This window comes from Taudactylus pleione, unplaced genomic scaffold (genome assembly GCF_031769625.1).
Source record: "Taudactylus pleione unplaced genomic scaffold, aTauple2 ptg000238l, whole genome shotgun sequence".
In the NCBI taxonomy this organism is placed as follows: Eukaryota; Metazoa; Chordata; class Amphibia; order Anura; family Myobatrachidae; genus Taudactylus; species Taudactylus pleione.
In genome coordinates, this window is record NW_028284640.1 from 2,242,274 (window position 1) to 2,266,685 (window position 24,412).

The 24,412-nt window shown below is 45.8% G+C and overlaps 1 protein-coding gene across 2 annotated transcripts in view; it reads right to left on the minus strand.

Moving 5' to 3' along the window:
- Window positions 1-4,075: 4,075 nt before the first annotated feature.
- RNF144A (ring finger protein 144A) overlaps window positions 4,076-24,412 on the minus strand; it is a 99,198-nt gene continuing 78,861 nt past the window's right edge. For both annotated transcript variants that reach the window (XM_088479503.1, XM_088479504.1), the window contains exons 4-8: window positions 22,441-22,501; window positions 17,574-17,781; window positions 14,216-14,363; window positions 7,823-7,912; window positions 4,076-4,675 (exon numbers count right to left, since the gene is read on the minus strand). In XM_088479503.1, coding sequence (XP_088335629.1) covers window positions 4,544-4,675; window positions 7,823-7,912; window positions 14,216-14,363; window positions 17,574-17,781; window positions 22,441-22,501 — 639 coding nt within the window. In that variant the 3' untranslated portion in view covers window positions 4,076-4,543. The remainder of the gene's footprint in view (window positions 4,676-7,822; window positions 7,913-14,215; window positions 14,364-17,573; window positions 17,782-22,440; window positions 22,502-24,412) is intronic.

A 24,412-nucleotide genomic window follows, 5' to 3' on the forward strand; every position in this document is an offset into this window, starting at 1 on the left:
CGGACGCTCTGACAGAGCGCTCGCTCTGAATCAGTGCCGTCCCTCTAAATTTAAGAGCGGCCTCCTGGCCGCTCGCATAGCTGTGGGTGACCACCCACAGCTATAGCGAGTGGCCAAAATGATGGTCGCGATGGTCAAGACCATCGCGACCATTGGGCTTGCGACGAGACCCTTGCGGTAGGGTCTCGTTGCCGCAAGTCCTGGAGTGCTTTTGGCTCTATCAGAGCCAAAAGCACTCCCACTGACATCAGTGATGTCAGTGGGGCCAGCCCCAGACGGTAGGCGTTCCCATGGGAACGCCTCCATCTGGGCAGCCACGCCCCCAGCAGGCCCACCAAAGGGGGCGTGCTGTCAAGCACCATTGACAGCACGCCCCCTTTGGTGCGAGACCCATAACGACGGCTTGGCTGTCGTTATTCGAGTCTCGCGCATGCGCACGATGGAGCAGCCTCCGTCGTGCGCATGTGCGCTTGGCCAACATCGACCCGCTTGTGAGCGCTCACGAGCGGGTCTCAATTAGGCCCTCAGTACACTATTAGTGACTTAGTATACTATTAGCGACGCAGTACATTATTAGTGACTTAGTATACTATTAGCGACTTAGTATACTATTAGTGACTTAGGGCCTGATTCAGAGCCGGACGCAATTAGCGCTCGCTCGTCCAGAAAATAGGGGTGGCTATTCAAATGAACCGTTCGCTGTTTGCGGTCTGTTCACGCCTCTAGGTCTGAACGAGCGTACAAAACTTGCGGTCGTTTTTTGGGAAACTACGCCCCCTGGCCGCTCGCATCCTACGTCATGTCCGCTATTTATTAGATTAATCGAGTACATCGAACAGGGTATGAACTGCTCGCTATTCTTGTGGTTGGTTTTTGCTACCACAATTTTGCGAGCAGTTCTGGCTATAAAATAACCCAGTGACGTGGTCAATGACGCTGCTGTTTTAAATATGCACAACCATAAAACGCCCGTTTTGACCTTTAAGCACACCTGCGTTTGGATCTCCACTCCCCGTTTTCAAGCACCTTCCCCTGTTACCACCCACATACGCCTCTTTCTGTCACTCAAATTAGCAGGCATTCGCTATTTTGCGAGCACATGAATTTCGGCCGCGTGACTGGTTCGCGCATGCGTATTACGATCCGTACGCATGCGCAGTTGGGCAAACATCGCTCAGAGCGAACGAGCTGCCGCTTACGAGTGGCTCTGAATCAGGCCCTTAGTATACTATTAGTGACTTAGGGCCTGATTCAGAGCCGGACGCTCTGACCAGAGTGCTCGCTCTGAATCAGGGCCCTCCTCCATTAAAATGGAGCGTCCTCCTGGACGCTCGTATAGCTGTGGGTCACTGCCCACAGCATATACGAGCGTCCAAAAAGATGGTCGCGATGGTCAAGACCATCGCGACCATCGGACTTGCGACGGAGACCCTGCGGTAGGGTCTCCCTGCCACAAGCCCTGGAGTGATTTTGGCTCTATCAGAGCCAAAATCACTCCCAGTGACATCACTAGTGATGTCAGTGGGGCCGGCTTCAGACGGTAGGCGTTCCCATGGGAACGCCTCCATCTGGCAGGCACGCCCCTGGCACGCCCACCAAAGGGGGCGTGCTGTCAATCAACATCGACAGCACGCCCCCTTTGGTGCGAGACCCGGAGCGACAGCTTGGCTGTCGCAGTCCGGGTCTCGCGCATGCGCACGACGGAGGTCCCTCCGTCGTGCGCATGCGCAGTGGGGAACATCGACCCACTTGCGAGCGTACTGCCGCTTGCGAGTGGGTCTGAATGACCCCCTTAGTATACTATTAGTGACTTAGTATACTATTAGCGAATTAGGATGCAAATTTCAGGGGAAAAACACAATCTAGGAAAAAAGGCAATAGACAAATTGGGGGAATCAATTAGGCGTGGGACTTACAGAAGGCTTTTAGCTCTCGGGATAAGTGACCGGAGTTACAGTATTCAATTATATCCCGAGGTAAACCTCACGGCTAATACACGGTAAGGCATAGATTTTGGATTAAGTGCCTGGAGCTATGTAATAACCGCATGCATAAACGGTTTGCACCCTCGGGGCTTACTGCAGGCTATGAACCCAGGAGCTAAAAGCCCATGGTAACTTCCACGAATTCCCCCCTAAGGTCCTATACGAATGACTCACACCATGCATCATTATGATTAATCTGCTACTTTATACCATACTTGCCGACATTCTGGACAGAATAGCGCAGTGGGGGGTGCGGCACGGCAGAGACATTATGCAGATTAGGGACAGAGTGGGGGGGAGGCGTGACCGTGCAATTGCATCATCGTGGACCCACCCCCACAACAGAATGCTGAAATTATCAGCATAGTGAAGCAGGGGCGGGGCTACGATGACACGATTCAGCACGAATTGCATCATCTTCCCCCCCTGCGGGGTCTGTCTCCATGGGTATGCGGGCGGGTGGGAGCGCCACCAGATTTTCGGGTGCTTCCCGGCTATTTCGGGAGAGTAAGCAAGTATGCTTTATATACCAATTACTTTGAAACAAAATCCTACTCCGAAACACATAGTACAGTATTGGCGAATTAAGACCCAAAATTCAGGGAATCGCTATCTGTGGTGGAGCGTCTAAGTCACCACATGGCGCAAAAAGGATTAGTGCACTAGGACACATCTGTGCTACTTCATGCACCAAACACAGAAATAAACACTGTAATATACAAACTTGCAAGAGATAAAAAGAGCCTGGTTGTCCATGGAAAAGGAGACCAGGTGCACGTAGGATAACACATTTGCCAATGTCACTTAGAACTTAAATGCTCTTTAAAAAAAAAATTAAACAAATTCTCTGTACTTAGGGCCTGATTCAGCAAGAATCGCAATTGCAAAGCTGCACGCAGGCTATAGATATGATGCATGCATGCAGGCTATAGATATATGATGTATGCACACAGGCTATAGATATATGATGTATGCACGCAGGCTATAGATATATGATGTATGCACACTGGCTATAGATATATTATGTATGCATGCAGGCTATATATATATGATGTATGCACGCAGGATATAGATATGATGTATGCACGCAGGCTATAGATATATGATTATGCACACAGGCTATAGATATATGATGTATGCACGCAGGCTATAGATATATGATGTATGCACGCAGGCTATAGATATGATGTATGCACACAGGCTATAGATACATGATGTATGCACGCAGGCTATAGATATGATGCATGCAGGCTATAGATATATGATGTATGCACGCAGGCTATAGATATGATGTATGCATGCAGGCTATAGATATATGATGTATGCACGCAGGCAGCTTTGCAATTGCGATCCTTGCAGATATGGTAATGCAGTAGGAAGCATCACGCCTCCTGTGCATTACTTATCCGAGCTGCGTTGTCCGACACAGCATCAGATAATCTGCGTAACATCGGCTGGCTAAGGTGACCCACAGGGTCACGCAGCCTGCCGCCGCAGTTGAGAGGAAGAGGCAGAACGGGCCATGCGCCTGTGCATTGCTGAATCAGGCCCTTCATTTTCTAGACGAAACAGCAAATGATCAGATTCCCAGGGACATTCCATTGCTATCCAAGTAGCAGACAAGGTAACTACGATATACAGAGGCAGCTTCTCTGTTCAGGCTGGTTTACGAAAGTACCAAATAGCAGTCACAATGCTACTTGGACAATGCAGAATGAATTTATGGGACTGTCTCTAAATCCAAAGACATGGGGTGCGCACCTTAAAATGTGCTATGCTGACAATTAGGCAATTAGGCGCACTTGTGCAGAAAGTGGTTTCTTTAGAGGCAAAAACATATCTCAAATGCAACAGAAAATGTGTCCAGTATTTACCAATTTACACATAAATTTACACATTTACACATAAATTCATTCTGCAAGGTGAGGATGATTTAATTAAATGTTTGGCCAACAAAATATATATATATGTGCGTAAATGTACAAGTAAGCATGTTTGGAATAAAAATATACATCTAAAAAATGCAAATGAGCATTTGGTAATTGCAGACTGCGACTGTGATATACGCAACAAATAGAGGCTCAGTGCAATTTGTACCATAACATATTTTTTTCAAAAAACGTTATATCGACAGCAAAACATTCCCTTTAACTCAGCGCAATTTAAGGAATATACAGCGAATCAGATACAACCCCATGTACAGTATGTAAGAAATAAGGAATGCAGAAAGTAATAACGTGGACGAGGACAAGTTTACAAATATTTAAAAAATGGACCAATGTGCATCAATAAATGTCAGCGCGCACATCAATTACACAAGTGGGTTCTGCAGATCTTCTGTACATTGTGCAAACAAATCCTCATATCTCCTCGACAACGTAGACATGGCGGTGCCAGAGCGATTCCAGACACAGCAAGAACAGGTGACTTTAGTACAATGGCGCAGTTTGCGTCTCAGCAGGCTGCTGGAACCAGGAAAGGCTACGCTATATCCCCTGTAAGATGTAGCCATAAACCGTGTACTGGAAAGGTGTAATGATCCACCGCTCCACTTAGCGTTAAGTTGGTAGAGGGTCATCGTCCCCTTTACTACATTTACATTTACAGCACAGAACAAACGGGGTGGCCAATAACAGGAAGGGTGAAGCTACCAAGAGCAAAAGGCCAAATCCTGCAAATATCCCGACCACCTGCAGAAGAGAATACAAAGGCAGCATTAGATGTAGTATATAGAGTATGCATCATAAATCAGCAAGCAGGCTTCTAGGGACTGCATTGGCTGCTGTTATAGCAGGGGAGTGGCCTCTCATGGGAAGCACTCGCTCTGCAAATTGCAGTCTGGACTGGCAGCCCCAGGGGGAGATAACACTATCTCCTGGGACTGCCTGCCTGGCTGTGATTAGCAGGGAGCACTTCCAATGGGAAGCCACAGCCACCGCTAGACAGTCCCTGCAGGTGGCGAATTTTACTAGCCACCATACATATCTTCATCATTTGTGTGCATTAACCACCAGGGAAAAACATATTTTTTATTTGTTTCATTATTTTTACAAAATAATCCCAAGCCATGGAATATACCTTGTATTTTATTCTCTGACTAGCAACGTTTACAGTGATATCAAATATGTGTACTTAATTAATGGTTTGGGCCGTAATGAATTACAGTGTATTTTATGGGCCTGATTCAGCAAGGATCGCTATTCTGCTACTACCACACAATGCAGTTGCTAATATCAGCGGTGATATGTAAGTGTTTGCATTTGCAATGCAATCTTAGCCTGACATAAGGACACCCACTTCCCCTATACTAGGGCAACATAGTGAAACAATCAGTAACATCGAGTAACATCGGACCCATACGAACAGCTAAGGCAGGTCAGACCTCACTCAGGAACTGCTCATTTCAGTGCACGCTATGAGGCCTCAGGCTGCGTATGGTATCGCAGTGACTAATTCATACACGGCCCCGCAACGCCGTCCCAACGCACTGGCACCCCTGCGTTCACCCAACCCCCCCCTTGTCACCACCCCCAAACGGTACTTCCCGTCAATCACTCTGCAATGGGTCTGCGTACACACTGCGCTCTCATTCCCGATCGCAGTGGCTAGTTTGCGCACTGCGATGCATATGCATGCACAGATCGCGAAAATCGACCAACTGCGTGCGTCTTAGCACTTGCAATCCTTGCTGAATCAGGCCCTACGTGTGTCTGAGGTTTTCCCAATTTTTCCCCAGTAACAACTTTTTTGTTTGTTTACTTTTTATCTATGGCCAAATTTTATTTTATTGCCTTTTCAGAAGGGAACAGAAGGCTCTTGTTATTCTTCCCTTAGCTAATTTCATGAAATTTCTTAAACCAACAATATACACCTCTTATTTTATTCTGTGACTTTTTATGTTTACAGCTATACCACATGTTTCAAATATGTTTTTGTGTTCCTGTACTTTCATTTCTTACTACTGTAGCTTTTTTTTATTTGACCTTATAATAACTTTATGATTGATTTAAAAAATTAACAAAACCAAAACATTTTATTGATATAGCCGCAACCGTATGTTGTTGGGAATGTCAGATGCCGCAACCGTATGTTGTTGGGAATGTCAGATGTCGACCACTGGGGGACAGTGTGACAGATCTTACAATATTTATGCTGGAAATACAGGGAATGACATCATTACTGGGAAGCATGTGGATCGCCATCCCTAAAAGATTGTTTTCTCAATATGTCTCTTTAGCTATATATGTGTGAGCTTGTAATGATTTTTTATTTTTCACATAGCTAAAGTTGTTCTTTTCTCCTATTTCTTTACTAGACCAAAACTTTAATTATGCAACTATACATAGTCCACAATACTGGATTTGTAATAACTGCTTGGGATTAGGTGTCTATATGCTACAAATTTCTAAAACAATATGTTGATTATTATTATTATTATTTAGTAGTGGTACCAGTAAAACCTATTTAAATGACAATATAGAGTAATGATTTAAGCAATCATATTGTATTTTATTTATTATTTATTACCAGTTATTTATATAGCGCACACATATTCCGCAGCGCTTTACAGAGAATGTTTGGCCAGTCACATCAGTCCCTGTCCCAGTGGAGCTTACAATCTATATTCCCTACCACATGCACACACACACTAGGGTTAATTTTCGTTGGGGGTCAATTAACTTAACAGTATATTATGGAGTATTTTAATACTTTAGCACTGGTATATCATACAATAAAAGAATTGTGTCATGTGTGCCTACATGTATCACATTACCATTAGTAAAGCTACTGACTGATATAGTGTACAATTGTTTAACACAAGGGGGCGCTGGTCGGCAAAAAATGACAGGAGATGCAACTACAGGTTGAGTCTCCCATATCGAAAAAATGCTTGGGACCAGGGGTATTTTGTATATCGGAATATTCCGTATTTTGGAATATTTGCATACCATGATTAAATATCTTGGGAATGGGACCCAAATATAAACACAGAAAGCATTTATGTTTCACGACCACCTTATACACAGAGCCTAAAGGTAATTTTATACACTATTTGTAATAATGTTGTGCATTAAACAAAGTTTGTGTACATTGAACCATCAAAAATCAAAGTTTTCATTATATCAGTCATGTCATAAAAATTCAGTATTTCGGAATATTTGGATATGGGAGACTCAACCTGTACCTGCAAATCATAAACAAAATGTCTGGAAAATGAATTGGTATAATATGTAAAGCATCCACACTGAGGGCCTGATTCAGACCCGCTCGCGAGCGGGTTGATGTTAGCCCACTGCGCATGCCGGAGCCGGCTCCGATGTGCGCATGCGCGACACCCGGCTAGCGAAGGGCGCTCCATCGCTCCGGGTCTCGCACCAAAAGGGGGCGGCTGTCGATTTTGATCAACAGCTCGCACCGTTTTGGAGGCGTGGCGTGGGGGTGGCTTCACAAACGGAGGCGTTCCCATGCGAACGCCTGCCGTTTGTGGGCGACCCCACTATTAGAGCCAGAAGCTCTCTGGGGCTAGGGGCCACGAGACCCTACCACAAGGGTCTCGTCGCAAGCCTGATGGTCGCGATGGTCTTGACCATCGCGACCATCATCCTGGCTGCTCGCAATAGCTGTGGGTGGTCACCCTCAGCTATGCGATCGGCCTAGAGGCCGCTCCAAAAAAAAAAAAAACGCCCTGATTCAGAGCGAGCGCTCTTTCAGTACGTCCGGCTCTGAATCAGGCCCTGAGCACGCTGAATATGCACTGTATAAACAAAAATACCTTCATAATTATATTTTTCAAGTCAAAGTTAATGAATTAAAGACAATACAACATTTTCACCAACCTGTGTCCTGTGCCATATGACTGATGCCCTGGAATGACCTAATTTGTTCCGACAAGGCCCCTTATCATAATGTATGAGCAGGAAATCGTCCTGGTAAAGCAGAAATATATTCTCTTCAACAAGAATTGAAACTAAATCTGCACTTTAAAATAATATGATACTATACTTATGATAATAATCACCATCTTTGCGTAGGAATAATATTTGTAGCCCAACAAGGCCAACCATGTTTTTAAACTAGAAAGATGGGGGAGATCTGGGTTTCAGAACCCCCCACTCAATGGAAATGTAATTTTTTGTGTGTGTTTCATTTATTATCACCAGGCAACAACTACAAAGCGGGCACGATGTTTGACAAGGGAGACTCCCCTCTCTCAAAACAAGGGCGCCCCTACATGTGGCTGGGCTAGTATGGGTAAGGTAGGTGCTATGTGCCCTCACCTCGTCTATGGAAAAATGCACATTTTCCTTAGTACAGGGTCGTAATGGTTCTGATTCTAAGAGACCCTGTGCGAGAATTTGTAAAAGCAACAGAAGTCGTCTGTAGTAGAAAGACGCCCACTGAGGGCTTATGTGATCCGCCGCTGCGTGCGAGGATGCAGCATTGGATGATCTGCGTGAAAATTGGTTCATCTGGGTAACCCTTGGGATACTCAGGACAGCCACCCAGGGGAGCAGCTACTGACCTCGGCACTCCCAGGAAATGGGGCCACCACTCCTGTGTTTTCTGTAATGCTGGCCATCTCCGTCCCTTAACTGCCCCCAAAGATGTGCAGCCTGTCAATCATGCTGCAACATAGAGAGCACAGCGACCGTTGTCGTAGACACAGATCCGCACATGCGCAGAACAGATCCTGCGCCCGCACAGATTGCCAAACATCGGAGATGTGTGTAAACCGCCGGGTTATGATTTCTGTAGCACAAGGTAATATTGTCTGGTGATTACATGTGATACCCAGGCAATAGCTACTGGAGGAAAAAAAGGGATTTTCCTTCCAGCACGCTGCAGCAAAAATACTTGAATCTTACATAATAATAGAAATTCAGAGGTATTAGTTACATACATTTGCAAATATATGAACAGCGCCAGGCCAGCGTCAAGGCTCCTCTATACTGGCGTCCCTAACATGGGGTTCTCGTCCGAGGCGCAGGGAACCTGTAGTTCAGTGTAAACCCCGCCCTTTACAAGCACATGTGCAATGTCATTAAGTTGATTTTAGCGACCACCATACTTTTTGTTAATAGCTAGTAGGGGGGCTGCATCATTTGAAATAGGGGACACTCCTCTTTCAATTGTGGTGCCCCTGAATTGATGAAAGTCAAAGTGTGGGAGATCTTCCCCATCCCTTTTACGCCATGATTTATCTGTAGTGTAGGGGACACCATGCAATAACTTCTGTGGGGGCACCTCATTTCAAACAAGTGTGTGCAAATCTTTGTGCTATACTATACTCAGGGCCGTAGCTAGAGTAGTGCGGCCGGTGCCATCGCACAGGGCACCACAGGTCAGGGGGCGCTGTTTGGGCCTGTCAAATCTGTTTATTATCATTCTTGCTCTTAGCTTCCTCTTATTTCATCCCCAGCATCTCCTGGCCTCTCCTATCTCTTCCCTGGCCCTTCCCCATGAGGCCATTCTCCTTTTTTGGGTGCATTATGTCCCTTTGAAAAATGAGGGGGGCGCCAATGCTCTTTCTGGCACAGGGCACCAAAAAGTCTAGTTACGGCTCTGACTATACTATATACTATAAATACTATAGTGGGAATAATATAGGGAGTTCATTTCCCTACCCCTATGCTTATCACTCAGGACTAGTTGGGGTATGGTACTCTCTCTCTCTTTTTTTTTTTTTGTTCCCCATCACTACGCAGGTGAAGAGGGACTCGTCCTCCGCAGGCTTAAGGTATATGTGAGTGACAAGCCCCTCTCATTCTTTGCAGCAAAGGGAGTAAAAAAATATGGCTCTAAAATAGCGCAGTGTTTGGGAATATTAAAGAACTTTTAGTGAGCGCTCACACGGGTGTGCCAGGAATGTGAGTGAAATACATGAAAATGAAGTTGCACGTTTTAGATGCTTTTTAGTCATACATATTTTATGTGTTTTTCATGTGTTGTACAATATGCTGTACTGTTGATGCATAAGAAATAGATTGTGCCACATTTTAAAATTTTCATAATGTCATTAAAAATGTAGAAAGTGCTGTAATTGTAGGACCGGCACTATTGACTCTTATTTTTTCTATCTTTTAAGCAGTTTTCAAGTCTATGCCGCGATTCCCGGCAATTATCTCTCCATCCTGCTCAATTCACTAGGAAGTGGGCGGGATGTGGGAGAACCGTATACTCTTCCGGGGGTGCGGGGGGGCTCCCCAAAAATTTGGGAGCCTTCCGCAATTTCCGGGAGATTAGGTAACTATGACTTCAATCCAGTTAATTATCCCAGCCCACACAGCCCAGTGGTGCTGGGAAGAGTCCTGGTGCTTTTCAGCATTGATACTGGGAGGGAAACTATTATGCGCTCTTCATTAATTTTTTTTAATTATTATTATTACACAGTATATAGTATATATACATAGGGCCTGATTCTCAGTTGTATGCTATTACAGTCACAGCTGCGATACTGCTCACAATCAGTGCGTGACGAACTGAGCAAATGTCGCTACACCCACTTCCCCTGTCTGCGTTGTGTGCAGATCCTCCGGGGGCTGAGAACACACAGCCATAAATGCAACACAGGACACACATCGACTCCACGAATAAGTCCTCGGCTGCGCAGATTCCGGATCAGCTATTTCTCTGAAACTGGCCCCTGTGGTTCTGGGATTGGCAACGCAACCATGATCACAGACACACCGCTGTAACTCCCATAACACTCCCACAGACTGGCCTCTTTGTGCGAACACTTGCGGCCACCTACCTGACTCCACCCAGGAACGCCCATGGATCGCAGTGGTCTGCTCAGTACCTTTGCGATCACAAAGACATTGCAAATGTCATTTCAAGCATTAGCTTTGACTTTCTAGCTTTGACTAGCGTGACTTTCCGTGGCGTTTGGCGAATGTGCAGTAGCAAAAAAAATTGCTCAACAAAATTGCTCAACTGTGGGAACATTGGCATAACGTACAACTCTGAGTGTGTACAGATGAACATACAGATTAGGCATACACTATACTTTGGGCACATATGCGCATTACATCTCTACACTAGCGCCATCTGCCATTTGAACTCCAAATTACATGCCTGACAGAATACTAGCTTGCGATACCTTTAACATTAGGTTTTTTTTAAATTATTATTACATTACCACGCCACTCTATTGGAGTTATGCTCCATGAAAAGTTAATGGTCTGTACACGTCTCCATCAGTAGTTTTACTGTAGTTGCTATTTATGCATCCCTTCGCCCACAGCTTTGTTTTATGTAGTGGATAGTGGTCCTGATTCAGCACTGCTGAACGCAGATTCCCGATGTTCGGGAATACGAGCAGGCGCCTGACGCGTACTGCGCATGTGTGACAACAGACTGTCAGTTATTGACAACCTGCTGCTATTAGTGGGCGGGAGGGGGTGGTGACCGACGAAATGGAGGCGTGTCATCGCTGTTGCGGGGGTAGGGAAGAAGCCAGGATCTCTGTCGGTGATGTAGATTTCCTAGTCTTTTTCTCTCATCTGCGGCGGCCGGCTGATGTTCTTGCAGATTATCCAATACTGTGTTGTACAACACAGCTGGGAAAAATAATGCATGCAGCAGTCGTGAGGCCTCCTGCTGCATTACCATAATTGCAAGGACGGAATTGCAAAGCTGCTTGCATGCATACATCATATATCTATAGCCTGCCTGCAGCTTTGCAATTCCTTCCTAAGCTGAATCAGGCACAGTGAACTATGGGCCTGATTCAGACCCAGTCACAAGCGCTGTGTGCTCGCAACCGGGTCGATGGTGGGCCAGTGCACATGCGCACGACGGAGCCGGCTCCGTCGTGCGCATGCTCGAGACCCGGATAGCGACGGGCACTCCGTCACTCCGGGTCTCGCAACAAAGGGGGCATGCTGTCGATGTTGAGTGACAGCACGCCCCCTTTGGTGGGCGGGCCGGGGAGTGGCTGCCCAAACGGAGGCGTTCCCATGTGAACGCCTCCGTCTGGGGCCAGCCCCACTAACATCACTCGTGATGTAAGTGGGAGAGATTTCGGCTTTGTTAGAGCTGAAATCTCTGTGGGGCTTGCGGCAACGAGACCCTACCACAAGGGTCTCATCGCAAGCCCGATGGTCACCCACAGCTATGCGAGCGGCCAGGAGGCCGTTAAAAAAAAAAATAGCCCGGCCCTGATTCAGAGCGAGCGCTCTGTCAGAGTGAGCGGCTCTGAGGACCTCATTCAGAGTCGCACGGTTGTATGCCACCGATGTTCGCTATACTGCGCATGCGTAAAGTTCGCAATGCGCATGCGCAAACTAGCCGCTACGATCAGAAATTTCTCTCTCCTTGAACACAGCCAGGTTGGTAGTTTGAGTGACAGATTGAGGCGTTTGTGGGTGGTAACAGGGGAAGGTGCTTGAAAACGGGGGAGTGGAGATCCGAACGCAGGCGTGCCTCATTATGCGAACGGCGTTTTATGGGAGTGCATACGGATTATGGGAGTGCATAATTAACAAAGTAGCGTCATGGCACATGTGACATGGGAGGTTTTTACACTGACATGATCGTAGAGCTTAAGAGAGGGTATGGTCAACCTTAAGCTCTACGACCAGTTCCGATGGTTCCCGATGGTCTCGATTAATCCTTATATGCCCGGAGATGACGTGCAAAGCGTACGAGAAGGGGGCGTATTTTTTTGGCTTCCGACCGCTTCCTCCCCTTGGTCGGCCAACTACCGATCCGAACTTAGGGACGCAACTTCAGAGGGAATCATTTGAATATCCGGCCCCTTTTTCCGTACGACCGTGCGGCCGCTTCGACCGACTCTGAATGAGGTACTGAATCAGGGCCTATGTACATGGACAAACCGTGTTACAATGCAAGGGATGCAAACACATTCTAAAAAACTATTTGCATGTGGTGTAAATACAGGCTGCTGTTGCATGTAGCCCACAAATGCTGGACAGCTTTATTTTTACACTGCAATTTAGATATCAGTTTGGACACAGCCCTCCCACATTTAGGCCCTCATTCAGAGCCGTACGCTCTGAGCAGAGCGCACGCTCTGAATGAGGGCCGCCCTCCATAAAAATGGAGCGTCCTCCTGGACGCTCGTATAGCTGTGGGTCACCACCCACAGCCTATACGAGCGTGCATTTTGATGGCCGCGATGGACGTGACCATCGCGACCATCGAAACTGCGAGCCGGAGCCTGCGGTTGAGGTTTTCAACCGCAAGCTCCGGAGTGATTTTGGCTCTATCAGAGCCAAAATCACTCCCACTGACATCACTAGTGATGTCAGTGGGCCGGCTTCTGACGGGAGGCGTTCCCGTGGGAACGCCCCCGTCAGGGAGGCTCACCCCGGCACGCCCACCAAAGGGGGCGTGCTGTCAGTCAACATCGACAGCACGCCCCCTTTGAAGAGACACTACGAGCGAAGGAAAATCCTTCGCTCGTCGCGTCCGGCGCATGCGCACGACGGAGCTCCCTCCGTCGTGCGCATGCTCAGTGCAGAACATCGACCCACTTGCGAGCGGACAGCCGCTCGCGAGTGGTTCTGAATCAGGCCCTTAATTTTCTCTGCACATATTACATCTGCCCCACCTGCAGTGTAACACGGCTTTTCCAAGATGCACAGTTACTTGTTCTATCTTAAGCTCGCCATACACGATGCGATATGCACCGTGCAACAGGATGGGGGCACGTCCAACCTATCGGACGGTCCCCACACGCAGTGCGATCGGGTGGCCGATCATCCCATATGCCGGCTCCCCCACCCGAATAGCGCTGCATGGGATCGCACATCGCATCCCCAGATTGTCTGAACCTGCAGTAAGATCTGGGGGTGCAGTATACGACCCCACGGGTGTGCGCTCTGTCCGATATTATGCCCATACACGGTACGATATAGCAGCCAAATCGTACCAATCTGTTGGACCGGCTGCTTTATCGCACTGTGTATGGGAGCCTTTACTGTATTCCCAAATCTGAATCAGGGCCCTTTAAAGAAACAGCGGGGCTGCAGACACCAGTTGAAATCAGTAACAGAGAAAGAAAACATTAACTTGATTTTACAAATCACAGTAGCACCATTAGGAGTAAAGGAATGTAAATGAATATTAAGCAGGTATATAGGATGTGTCTAATGTGTGTGTTTAAACCTTGGGATCCCAGGTAGCGCTATTTGCCCAATGAGCGGTACACTGCAGGCTAAGAGCACTGAGAGAATCTGTAACAGATACAGAAACCGTATACTTACATCCAGCGACTCCAGGCAGTACCAGCAGAACGCATGCTTGCAGTTCTTACACATCATTTGCGCACAGCCCTCATCTCGTTCTATGTAGACTTTACACTTAGGACAACGTTTAATCGGGACGTCAACTTCTACCATTTTTAACGCAGAGCTGAAAGAACAGAAACTGAGACTGAAGCACAAAACCCAAAACATTATTTATACAGTAGATCAATGATGAGATGATTGTAACACGTATGTAATTGTGGTTAATGCTGTACCAGGGTGTACTGGCAAATCTCGCTTTAGTCGCGAGTTCCATTGCAGTCTTCAACTAAGTATGCTCGGAAATTATATTGCCCTAAAAATCGTCTGTTATACACCAATTGCATTGTGCAGATATCCGTGTACAAGATGTCGTGTGAAGAAGAATTCGCAATGCACATTCGTCAAGGGTCAGGAGCGTTTCTAGAGAGGAGTGGGCCCGTGTGCAGTTTCCGTCATGGGACCACTCCTCTCCGTCCAGTGCACTAAACGGCCGCACGTAGAGTGTGCCCAGAGTCTATAGCGCATGCGCAGGTTACCGGGAAAATGGCCGTGATGGTCATTTTCCCGTACAGCGGATGCGCAAATGATGGGAAAATGGCCACTGTGGCCATTTTCCAGGCGTTTTTCACAGTGCAGACACCATCGCCGACATGGGACTCCGGAGAGGTAAGTATAATATGGGTGCAGGGTGTGCGGTGCGGGCCCCCCCTGGACCCAGGGGCCCATGTGCCCCGCACACCCTGCACCCATTATAAATACGCCCCTGTCAAGGTAGCATAGTCTCACACTGCGGGTGTTTATTCTCAGTGTGATTGACAGGAAGGGATCATTTGGGGGAGTGGCGGCAAGGAACGCGCGTTGGGGCGATTTCGAGGTTGTGTCACACTCTGTGTCTGTGATTCCGTAGCCAGGAATATGGCGCCGGCCTCTCAATTCCCGTGACCATTCTGCGGGTCCATAAACTTAAGGTGCGTACACACGGGACGATTCGCTCCCCGAACGAAATCATCCTGTATGTCCCCAGCAGGGGAGTGCTCAGTCTGGTTAACATCAATTTTGTTCAGTGCCGGGCTCCCTCCCTCATCCCCGAACATGTTCAACCTGACAATAACGTCAGGTTGGATGGGAGGTTTGGGCGATGAACGGCAACTACCAACTACAAACAGGAGCGCGCATTGGTTGTTATCATTCATCGTTTTGGGGCACAAACTGGACGATTTTTTGAACAAAAACGATATCATTAATGACCAATCTTTTAAAAAAATCGACCCGTATGTACGCACCTTTACTCAAGACTGCGATAATCGAATGATCTGCGACCGATGCTGGGTCTTTGTACACAGATGCTTGGATTTGTGATGCCTTCTGCCGGCGTCTCAATACGTTCGTAGGAGGCAGCGACATTTGCACAGTGTATGGGATCGCGGCTGCGACGGCATTTGCGTGCAACTCTGAACCAGGCCCTATGTAAAGTACATATATATATATATATATATATATATATATGGCTATTTTTATGGAAAAATAGGTTCAGGAACTGTGGGCCTGATTCAGACCAGCTCGCAAGCGCTATGCGCTCGCAAGCGGGTCGATGTTTGGCCACTGCACATGTGCACGCCGGACCCTGCTCCGACATGCGCATGCGCGAGACCCACAGCTATGCGAGCGGCCAGGAGGCTGCACCAGAAAAAAAAAAAACGCCCAGATTCAGAGCAAGCGCTCTTTCAGAGCGTCCGGCTCTGAATCAGGGCTTGTGTGTGGAGCTACTGGGGACAGAGCTATAGAAAAACAATGTGATATATATATATATATATATATATATATATATATATATATATATATGGTCGCAGAACAGGCGGCACTCAAAGAGGCTTTCCATCAAAAAAAACTCAGCAATACTTTGCTTATCTGTCAACGTTTCAGTGTTTACACTTTTATCAAGACATGTCTTGATAAAAGTGGTAACACTGAAACGTTGACAGATAAGCAAAGTATTGCTGAGTTTTTTTTGATGGAAAGCCTCTTTGAGTGCCGCCTGTTCTGCGACCTATACATTACTTCTTTGGGAGGGCACCGGAGCATTTGTTCATTACCAGCTGGAGTGCCGGATCTAGAGGATATATATATATATATATATATATATATATATATATATATATATAATATAGATATTATATTTACATATATATAGTATTTAGAAAAGAAGGCACTCAAAAGGGATTTTAAAATTAAACTTATCTTATGGAAAATACATTTTGGCCCTGGACATTACGTCATAGTTAATGAGAGGTTCAGTAACTGAGTTCCTGCTTATCCCTACTGGAAAGTAGCCCTGGGTATATATCACCAGATTTATAATGGTTGTCATTATGGAATACTGCAGGGCCATAGCATTGCCATAATGCCCTATCCTTCACAAATGCCATGACGAGTTGATGGGGCCAATGGGAACCGGAGCAGCTCAAAGGTCGGCTGCAGGGTGCCAGGCACCCTGCAAACCAGATACATGGTGGTTAGCATTCTGATTCATCTATAGATTTGTCTATTTGCAATTGCAAATAATACTCTTCGTGGTGGCAGCTTAGGTGAAACCCACATCACAACCACCCAGCTACGTCAGGTTGGCGTATCTGAGCGCAAGCTGGGCACGGTGTCAATCTCCCCTTTAGATTGTAAGCTCTTATGGTTTCTTTGCATTGTTGCTTATCTGGGTGTTATGGTCACAAATGTAGCAATGTATATTATCCATGTCCTGTATTGTACTGTAAGTCACTGTAAATCAACCTATTTGTTTATGTACTTTGTAAGGCGATGCGGAACACCTGTGGCGCCATGTAAATAACTGATAATAATAATAATAATTGCACACAATTGCAAGGTGCGATGTTCCCTTGATATGCTAATAAGCTTGAATTTGCCTGGCGGACTACCAGTTTTATACACCGTTTTCAATGCATCATAATCCAGAGGCTCCCAAACGCGGTCCTCAAGGCTCCCCTAAAGTGCAGGTAATAGAGATATCCATGGATGAGCACAGGTGGTTAAATCAAATTGAATGAGGTACTAATTAAGTCACCTGTGGTCAACCATGGATATCACTAAAATCTGAACTGTTGAGGACCCTCGAGGACCGCGTTTGGGAACCTCTGGATTATGATGCATCGAAAACGGTGTATGAAACTGGTAGTCCACCAGGCAAATTCAATCTTATTAGCATATCAAGGGAACATCACACCTTGCAATTGTGTGCCACAAGGCGAGCATGAATTAGCATAGGATGATCTGAATGCCTCTTTCAGTGTGAAACAATTGTGAAAATTATTTGTCTTTATACCTTGATTCCCCGGGCAGGAAGGTGATGGGCATATTTTCTTGACAGCCTTGTCCTGGGTGCCAATTCGCCTTACAAGATGAGCAGAATTTGATGTCACAAGATGTACACTGTATCAGCTGCGGATTCTGTGGTCCTTTCTCCTGTACCTTGCACACCGCTTGGCAGGACGACGAGGGACACCAAGTCCTACATGGATCTAAAAGTACCTCTATAAAGACATTTAAGAATCACTTACTAGTATGTCACTTACTGTATTACGTAATACTTAAACTGTAGATTGTTTGTTGGACCTTTAAATGACTATCAAACAAAACTTACGATAGAGCTGACAACACAGTTGGGTCTTTACTACATATCACACCCCGCTGTTCCCTCTAATGTGACTTTATCACAGTGATGGCAACTGGCAGTGAACCAGAATGAATCAAGTTTACTCTGATTAATTTGCAGATGTCTATGACCATGATGGGCAACATAGGGCACACTGACCCGTCCCCTCAGCTCCTTCCTGCATTATCACTCATAGGTTCTGCTGTATGCCCTGTCAGTCACAGCTCTTAAATAAATGATTTATGAAGCTGAGGAGTGCTTTAGTGTAAGAGGGAGATCTGAGAGGTGATTTGCTCAAATGGGCATATGGCAGTGTTTTGGGCGAGTGGGCACGGTAAGAGGACGGATGGTTCTTTTGGGGTGAGTGGGGACTTTGAGTGAGGTCTACTCTAAGAGCAGGTTACGTTGGCTCCTGTGTCTATAAGCACTAATCCTTGCTGACCATCTGTATGTGTGAGCTCTGAATGATCACCAATTCCTGACTTCTATTTCTGATGAGTCTAATCTCCCCCCTCTGCCACCTCCACCATCCCTATAATGAAGCAGCTACCCCGTGCCTGTAATTCTTGGGAGCGGAGTGGACTGATGTGGAAGTCAGAGCATTCCGTGCTGGGCAGGTATTAGAACATTGTACATGCGGCAATATGTGTCATACAGGGAGGGCCGGAGAAAATGGTAATTATGCGTTTAATACGTTTCTAAATTGCTGCATGATTTAGGAATAAACATGATTCACAATGGTCACACACTTAAAGAAAGCTGACAGGTCCACTTTACGGATGCCATTAATAACACGTATGGGAAATGCTGGATGAGAAGAGGAATTCTCAAGTAAATTATTTTGAACCTTCTTTGATATACTGTTATTAAAACCAGCGCTGTTTGTGTTCTGGGATTAGGCTGGTACTAAATGAATGATTCAGTTTTAGCACTGAGATGAAAGGACAGGGCAGCACCAGCAAAGGACTGGCTGGTGAGTAAGCAGATACATTACTGCCTGTTCGATTTCCTAATCTTTGATCTGAACCACTCTGAAAAGATAACTATGAAAATCCAACTGCACGGAATTGGAAACGCAACCTAAAATACTGAACGTTTCATGACTGGCTCATTTTTATATCTTTATATAACGTCCCGTTTGTAGCCAAGTTACCAAGTTAGTGAATTGTCAGCTACTATGGAACTATAAGTTCCAGCATGCCAGTGACATCCTTTAGGAAAGAACAGATTTTATATTAGGACAGAAGGAAATAACTTATTTGTTAGTGTTGGTTTTAGTAAGAGGATTTAAAAACAATTTCCAAAGTGGCTTTCTATATCCAGTAATTTGCATTCAGTAGTATTAATTTGTTATTATTAGTAATATTATTATTATTATTATTATTATTATTATTATTAATGTTTTGTTTATTTTATTTTGGGGGGTGTAATTTAAGGGTTTGGAGGATTAGGATTTTATTCCCCATGATTTGGAACAGAGTGACTTCAATATATTAAAATCAGATCCAGTGCTAGGCTTCTCCGCACACAGCGCCGTCCTGTGCTGCACTGCCATGCCCCTTCCCCTCCTGTGCTTATACCCAATAACGCCAGTGGGTAGGTGGGAGGCAGGATTTTCCAGAGATGGTGATTTCAGGCAGGGTGCAGGTGCTGCTCCTTTTAGGCTGTGGCACTCCGGGCGACGGTTCTGAGCACGGCTCAAGCCCGTACCTTCAGCCGCCACTGATTAAAATACATATAAAATAATCCCTGCTCCCTCACAGTGACTGCAGTCGGTTACTTAGTGGTTATGTCTGTGTATATGACATTTTCATGGAGCAGCAGAAGATAAATGCTACTGTGTAATTATAAACAGAAAATGAAATCTAACAAAAAAATATATTAAAAGAGATCTAAAACTGTAGAAATAAAATGTACATAAAACCCCCCAAAACAACTACTCACTTCCTACCAAAGCACAACGGGACATTATGGCCATGTGCTCTTGTGGAATGACATCAGAAAAAGAACATCTAAGAAATCTAAAACCACTGGACCTTAAAACAGTGTTAGATGGGTCAAAGTAAAAATAAATGTATTTAATTATATTTATTCCACTGTGCTAGCATAAACGAAGAATGGTCAACTGAGTAACCGAGGCGCCTGAATACATTTTTATCATGCATGATCTAAAATATGCCAAAAGGCATACAAAATAAACAGGTGTAATGTATGTCTATGGGGGCTTAGGCAAATGCAGGCGGGTTTCCAGATGCCCAGAGACCCCCCTGGCCTGTGGCTTAAATCATGACCACAATAGCAGTAATATGCAATATGATTTTACTAGAACTATGGCCACAACATGCAGTATAAGGTATGGAATGGAGCTGCTGCACATGCCCAGAGACAACAGCATCTCTAACCTAGATTGCAGTATGTGTATATCAGGGCCGGCTCCTGGGGTAGCCGTGTCCTGTGCAGCCTGCGTAGCAGTCGCCCTTTAGTTGTGTGCGACCAAAAATGGTGGTGTGGCCTAATTACCATAGGCTGCGCCCCCTAAATGCAGTTATATGGGGGCGTGCCCACATGGCATGCCTCCCATGTAACGTCAGGCTGGGGGCGGGCCCAGCACTCCGTCACTAGCTGGGCTTCCCCCGGCCCTTTCCCTGCACTGAATGGATGCCACGCACATGCGTGCAGCACTCATTCAGCTACTCCGGGGTCCGGCACCGCCACACAGCTGCGACGGTGGCGGAGTCCAACCTCCCAACCAGACCACCCGCGGGACACTTCGGCCCACAGGTGGGACAGTGGGACAGTGCTGTTCCGCTGAAATCAGAATGTTGGGAGGGGTGCGCCCTCTATGGGGTGGCTCCCCTATTTGACCGCACTGGTCGAACATGCCTCGAGCCGGTTCTGATGTATATCTGAGCACTCAATCAGCACACTGGACCAGAGAACAGAGAGCAGCCACCAGCAAGAAGAGACATGGGAAGATTAATCAAATCTTTGAGAGATAATAAAGTGGAGTGAGATAAAGTACCAATCAATCAGCTCCTAACAGTCATTTATCTAGCACAGACTATTGTTGTGGCACCCTATCCCTCTTGGCTTTTTATCTCCAAGATTTGATAAATCTTCCCCAATGTCTTAACATGAGATGGAAGATTGTGTGCCTAGAAAGTTCAGTTCTGGATTTGTTATGCATATTTTTTGTATGTTTACCTATTCCTATCCACTTATGTTATTGAAATATTTTTGATACGGGAAGAGGCTTTCCCCTCTACAGCCTATAACTTATACCATCGATAGTGTTAATTATGAATACTATATTATATATACACTATCCAGTGTATAAGGAGACACATGTGTACATATATGTCTAGGGCTGGTGCTATATCTATCGCCCCCAAGACTGCTGGACTTGCTCCAATGCTCCACAGAGAGGGAACTTGCACTATGGAATTGTGCCCACATCTGAAAAACAAAAGAGAAAACCATTCATTCAGCTCATACAGGCTGGGCCTACTGCCAGAGCTAACAGATTACTGTGATGATCGCTGGTCCTGTGTACAGAGGGCCTGATTCAGTAGTGCGTGCTAGTGCACTGCTGTATGCAGATTCCCGATGGTCGGGAATCTGTGCAGGCACCGGACCCGTTCTGCACATGTGCAGTGTGGGTTCTGCGTGATCGCACGCAGACTGGCAGTGATTGACAGTCTGCTGTAGTTTGTGGGCGGGGAGGGGGTGGCAACGCCCTCAGTTTCCCAAAACGGAGGTGTGTTGCCGACATTGGGGGGGCGGGAAGAGGCCAGGATCTCCATTGGCTGATGGAGATTTCCTGGCCTCTTTCTCTCATCTGCGGCGGCTGGCTTGCGTAACCCCGTGGGTCACTTAGCCAGCCAATGCTCTCGCAGGTTATCCGATGCTCCGTTATACAACGCAGCTGGGATAAGTAATGCATGCCGGAGGCGTGTTGCATCATGCTGCATTACCATAATTGCAAGGACGGAACTCTGCTAAATCAGGCTCAGACTGTCTGAGGAATTCTATACTTTGCCCTTTGTATGAGGCAGACTACAGCTTGTTAAAATCAAGCAGTTGGAAACTGCCCTCTAGAAGTTGAGAGTTTGCCCCTGACGGGTAGATGTAATAAACCTTCGAGAGAAATAAAGTGAAGAAATTGCCTATAGCAACTTAATCAGCTTCTAACTGTCATTTTATGTTATTAAATAAATCATCCCATGTACAAATCCCTCTCACTACCAAACAAACATACTGGAGGACACCTCAGGCTGCTCACATCACCTGACTGACATGTGGCGCCTTTATTTTTCCCAAATCACAGGACTTAAATGATCCTTTCTGGATTTTTACACTAAAGGGGTCTATTTACGAAGACTTGGATGGAGATAAGATACCAGCCAATCAGCTCCTAACTGCCATGTCACAGGCTGTGTTTGAAAAATGACAGTTAGGAGCTAATGTGCTGGTACCTTATCACTGTATCTCTCACCAAGGCTTAGTAAATAGACCCCTAAGAAACAGTGCAGCTTACCTCTTTCAAACTGCAATTTCTTATATCTCTGCATTATTTCAGCTGCAACCATACATTCAATCTGTTAAAAAAGGGAAAATACATATTACACACAAAAGATCAAATATATATATATGTACACGTGTATAACACATATAATATGATCTATAAAATTACCACTATTGTATCAAGCTAATTTCATTATTAGGTCTAGAATTTATGAAACTATACAATGACAGTGACATTTATCTATTTGTAGAATGCTGTTACAGTCCATGTACAACATAGTGGTCTACGGGCCTGATTAATCATGGATCGCAACTGCGATTACACACGCAAACGGGCGATTGTTGCGTTCTGCACATGGTTATGCATCTCAGAATGACTGACAGGAAGTACCATTTCTGGGGAGGTGACGGGGATGGGGTGGTCGGGGAAATGCAGGCGTGCCAGTACTTTTGAATGCCGTTGCAGGGGCGTGCATAAATTAACCACTGTGATGCCATACGCAGCTTGGCCTTTCACTGTGTGCGATGAGGTTAACCATTCCTGAGTAAGATCAGAGCTTGTGCTAGTGTGTGTGAGGCTGTGATTGTACTTTATGTTACCGATGGTTTTGCAGTCTTGCTAAACATTACGGATGTGTGTAAGGTAAGGTGGGCATCCTTATGTAGTGCTGCAACGGCATAGCGATCGCAAAGGATTAGCATATCATCGCAGTGAGACTGTGGGCCTGATTCAGAGGCGCTCGCACAAAATGCGAGCGCTCGCTCTGAATCAGGGTGGCATTTTTTTTTTTTTACCCGGCCTCCTGACCACCCGCAGCTTTTGCGAGCGGCCAGGTGATGGTCGAGATTATCGCAACAAGACCCTTTTGGTAGGGTCTCGTCTGCCGCAAGCCCCAGTGAGCTTCCTGCTCAAATAGAGCAGGAAGCTCACTACTGACATTACGAGTGATGTCAGTAGGGCCGACCAACAAACGGCAGGCGCTCCTTCAGGAATGCCTCCGTTTGACCAGCCACCCCCCTCCCCGCCTACAAAACGGGGCGAGCTGTCGATCAACATCGACAGTCGCCCCGTTTGTAGCAAGCCCCGGAGCAAGTGAATTTCTCACTCGCTCCGTGACTCGCGCACGCCGCGCGTGCGCAGTACCCCACCATCGACCCGCTTGCAAGCGGGTCTGAATGAGGCCCTGTGTGCGTAATCGCAGTTGCAATCCTTTCTGAATCAGGCTCTATGTACTGAGTTTTCCGTGATAAAGCACGTTCTGGATGCAACATATGAAAGAGGGATACACATCATATATATAGGTCCACACAGGTAATAGTAGAAAACATTCCAATTTGGGAGGTAAATTATAGGCAAAGCACTGGAGATAACACAAATAAATGTGGGAAAGATTGAAAAAAAGCCTTTTTACCATCGGTTATTGTATTCAGAAGCCCAGGTGTAGTTGTAGTTTTTTTTTATAAAGAAATGAGAATGTTTTGCAAAAGCAACGTTACTATTTCTTAACATATGCTCACTGTAGATGGCTTTCATGTGATGCTGAAACTAAACTTTAAGACAATTAAATGTCACCATTTGACACAAAATGAATTCAGTTCAGTTGTATCTTTAACTTGAAACATGTTGTGTTTATTTTTCAATGTATTATTTTCCTGTTCTTTGGCTGTACCTTTTGTTGGCATTTACAGTATACTAGCACAGAGTGTAATGCCTGAGGTATACTCCCAGACCATGCCAGCACAACCTCTTCTCTATTCAATGTGTAATAAGGGGAATGGGGGAAAAAATATATATTTTAATTTCTTGAAATGTGTTTAAGATGCTCAAGTTTATAAACACGCCAACAATTGTAATCAACATAAACTTCACTATAGTCTCTTCTTTTATTTAAACATACATGTACTATGACATAAAAGGGATATATTTACTAAAGATCGAGTTTTACCAAGATGCTGACTCCTGGCGCTGGATTTAAATAGGGCAA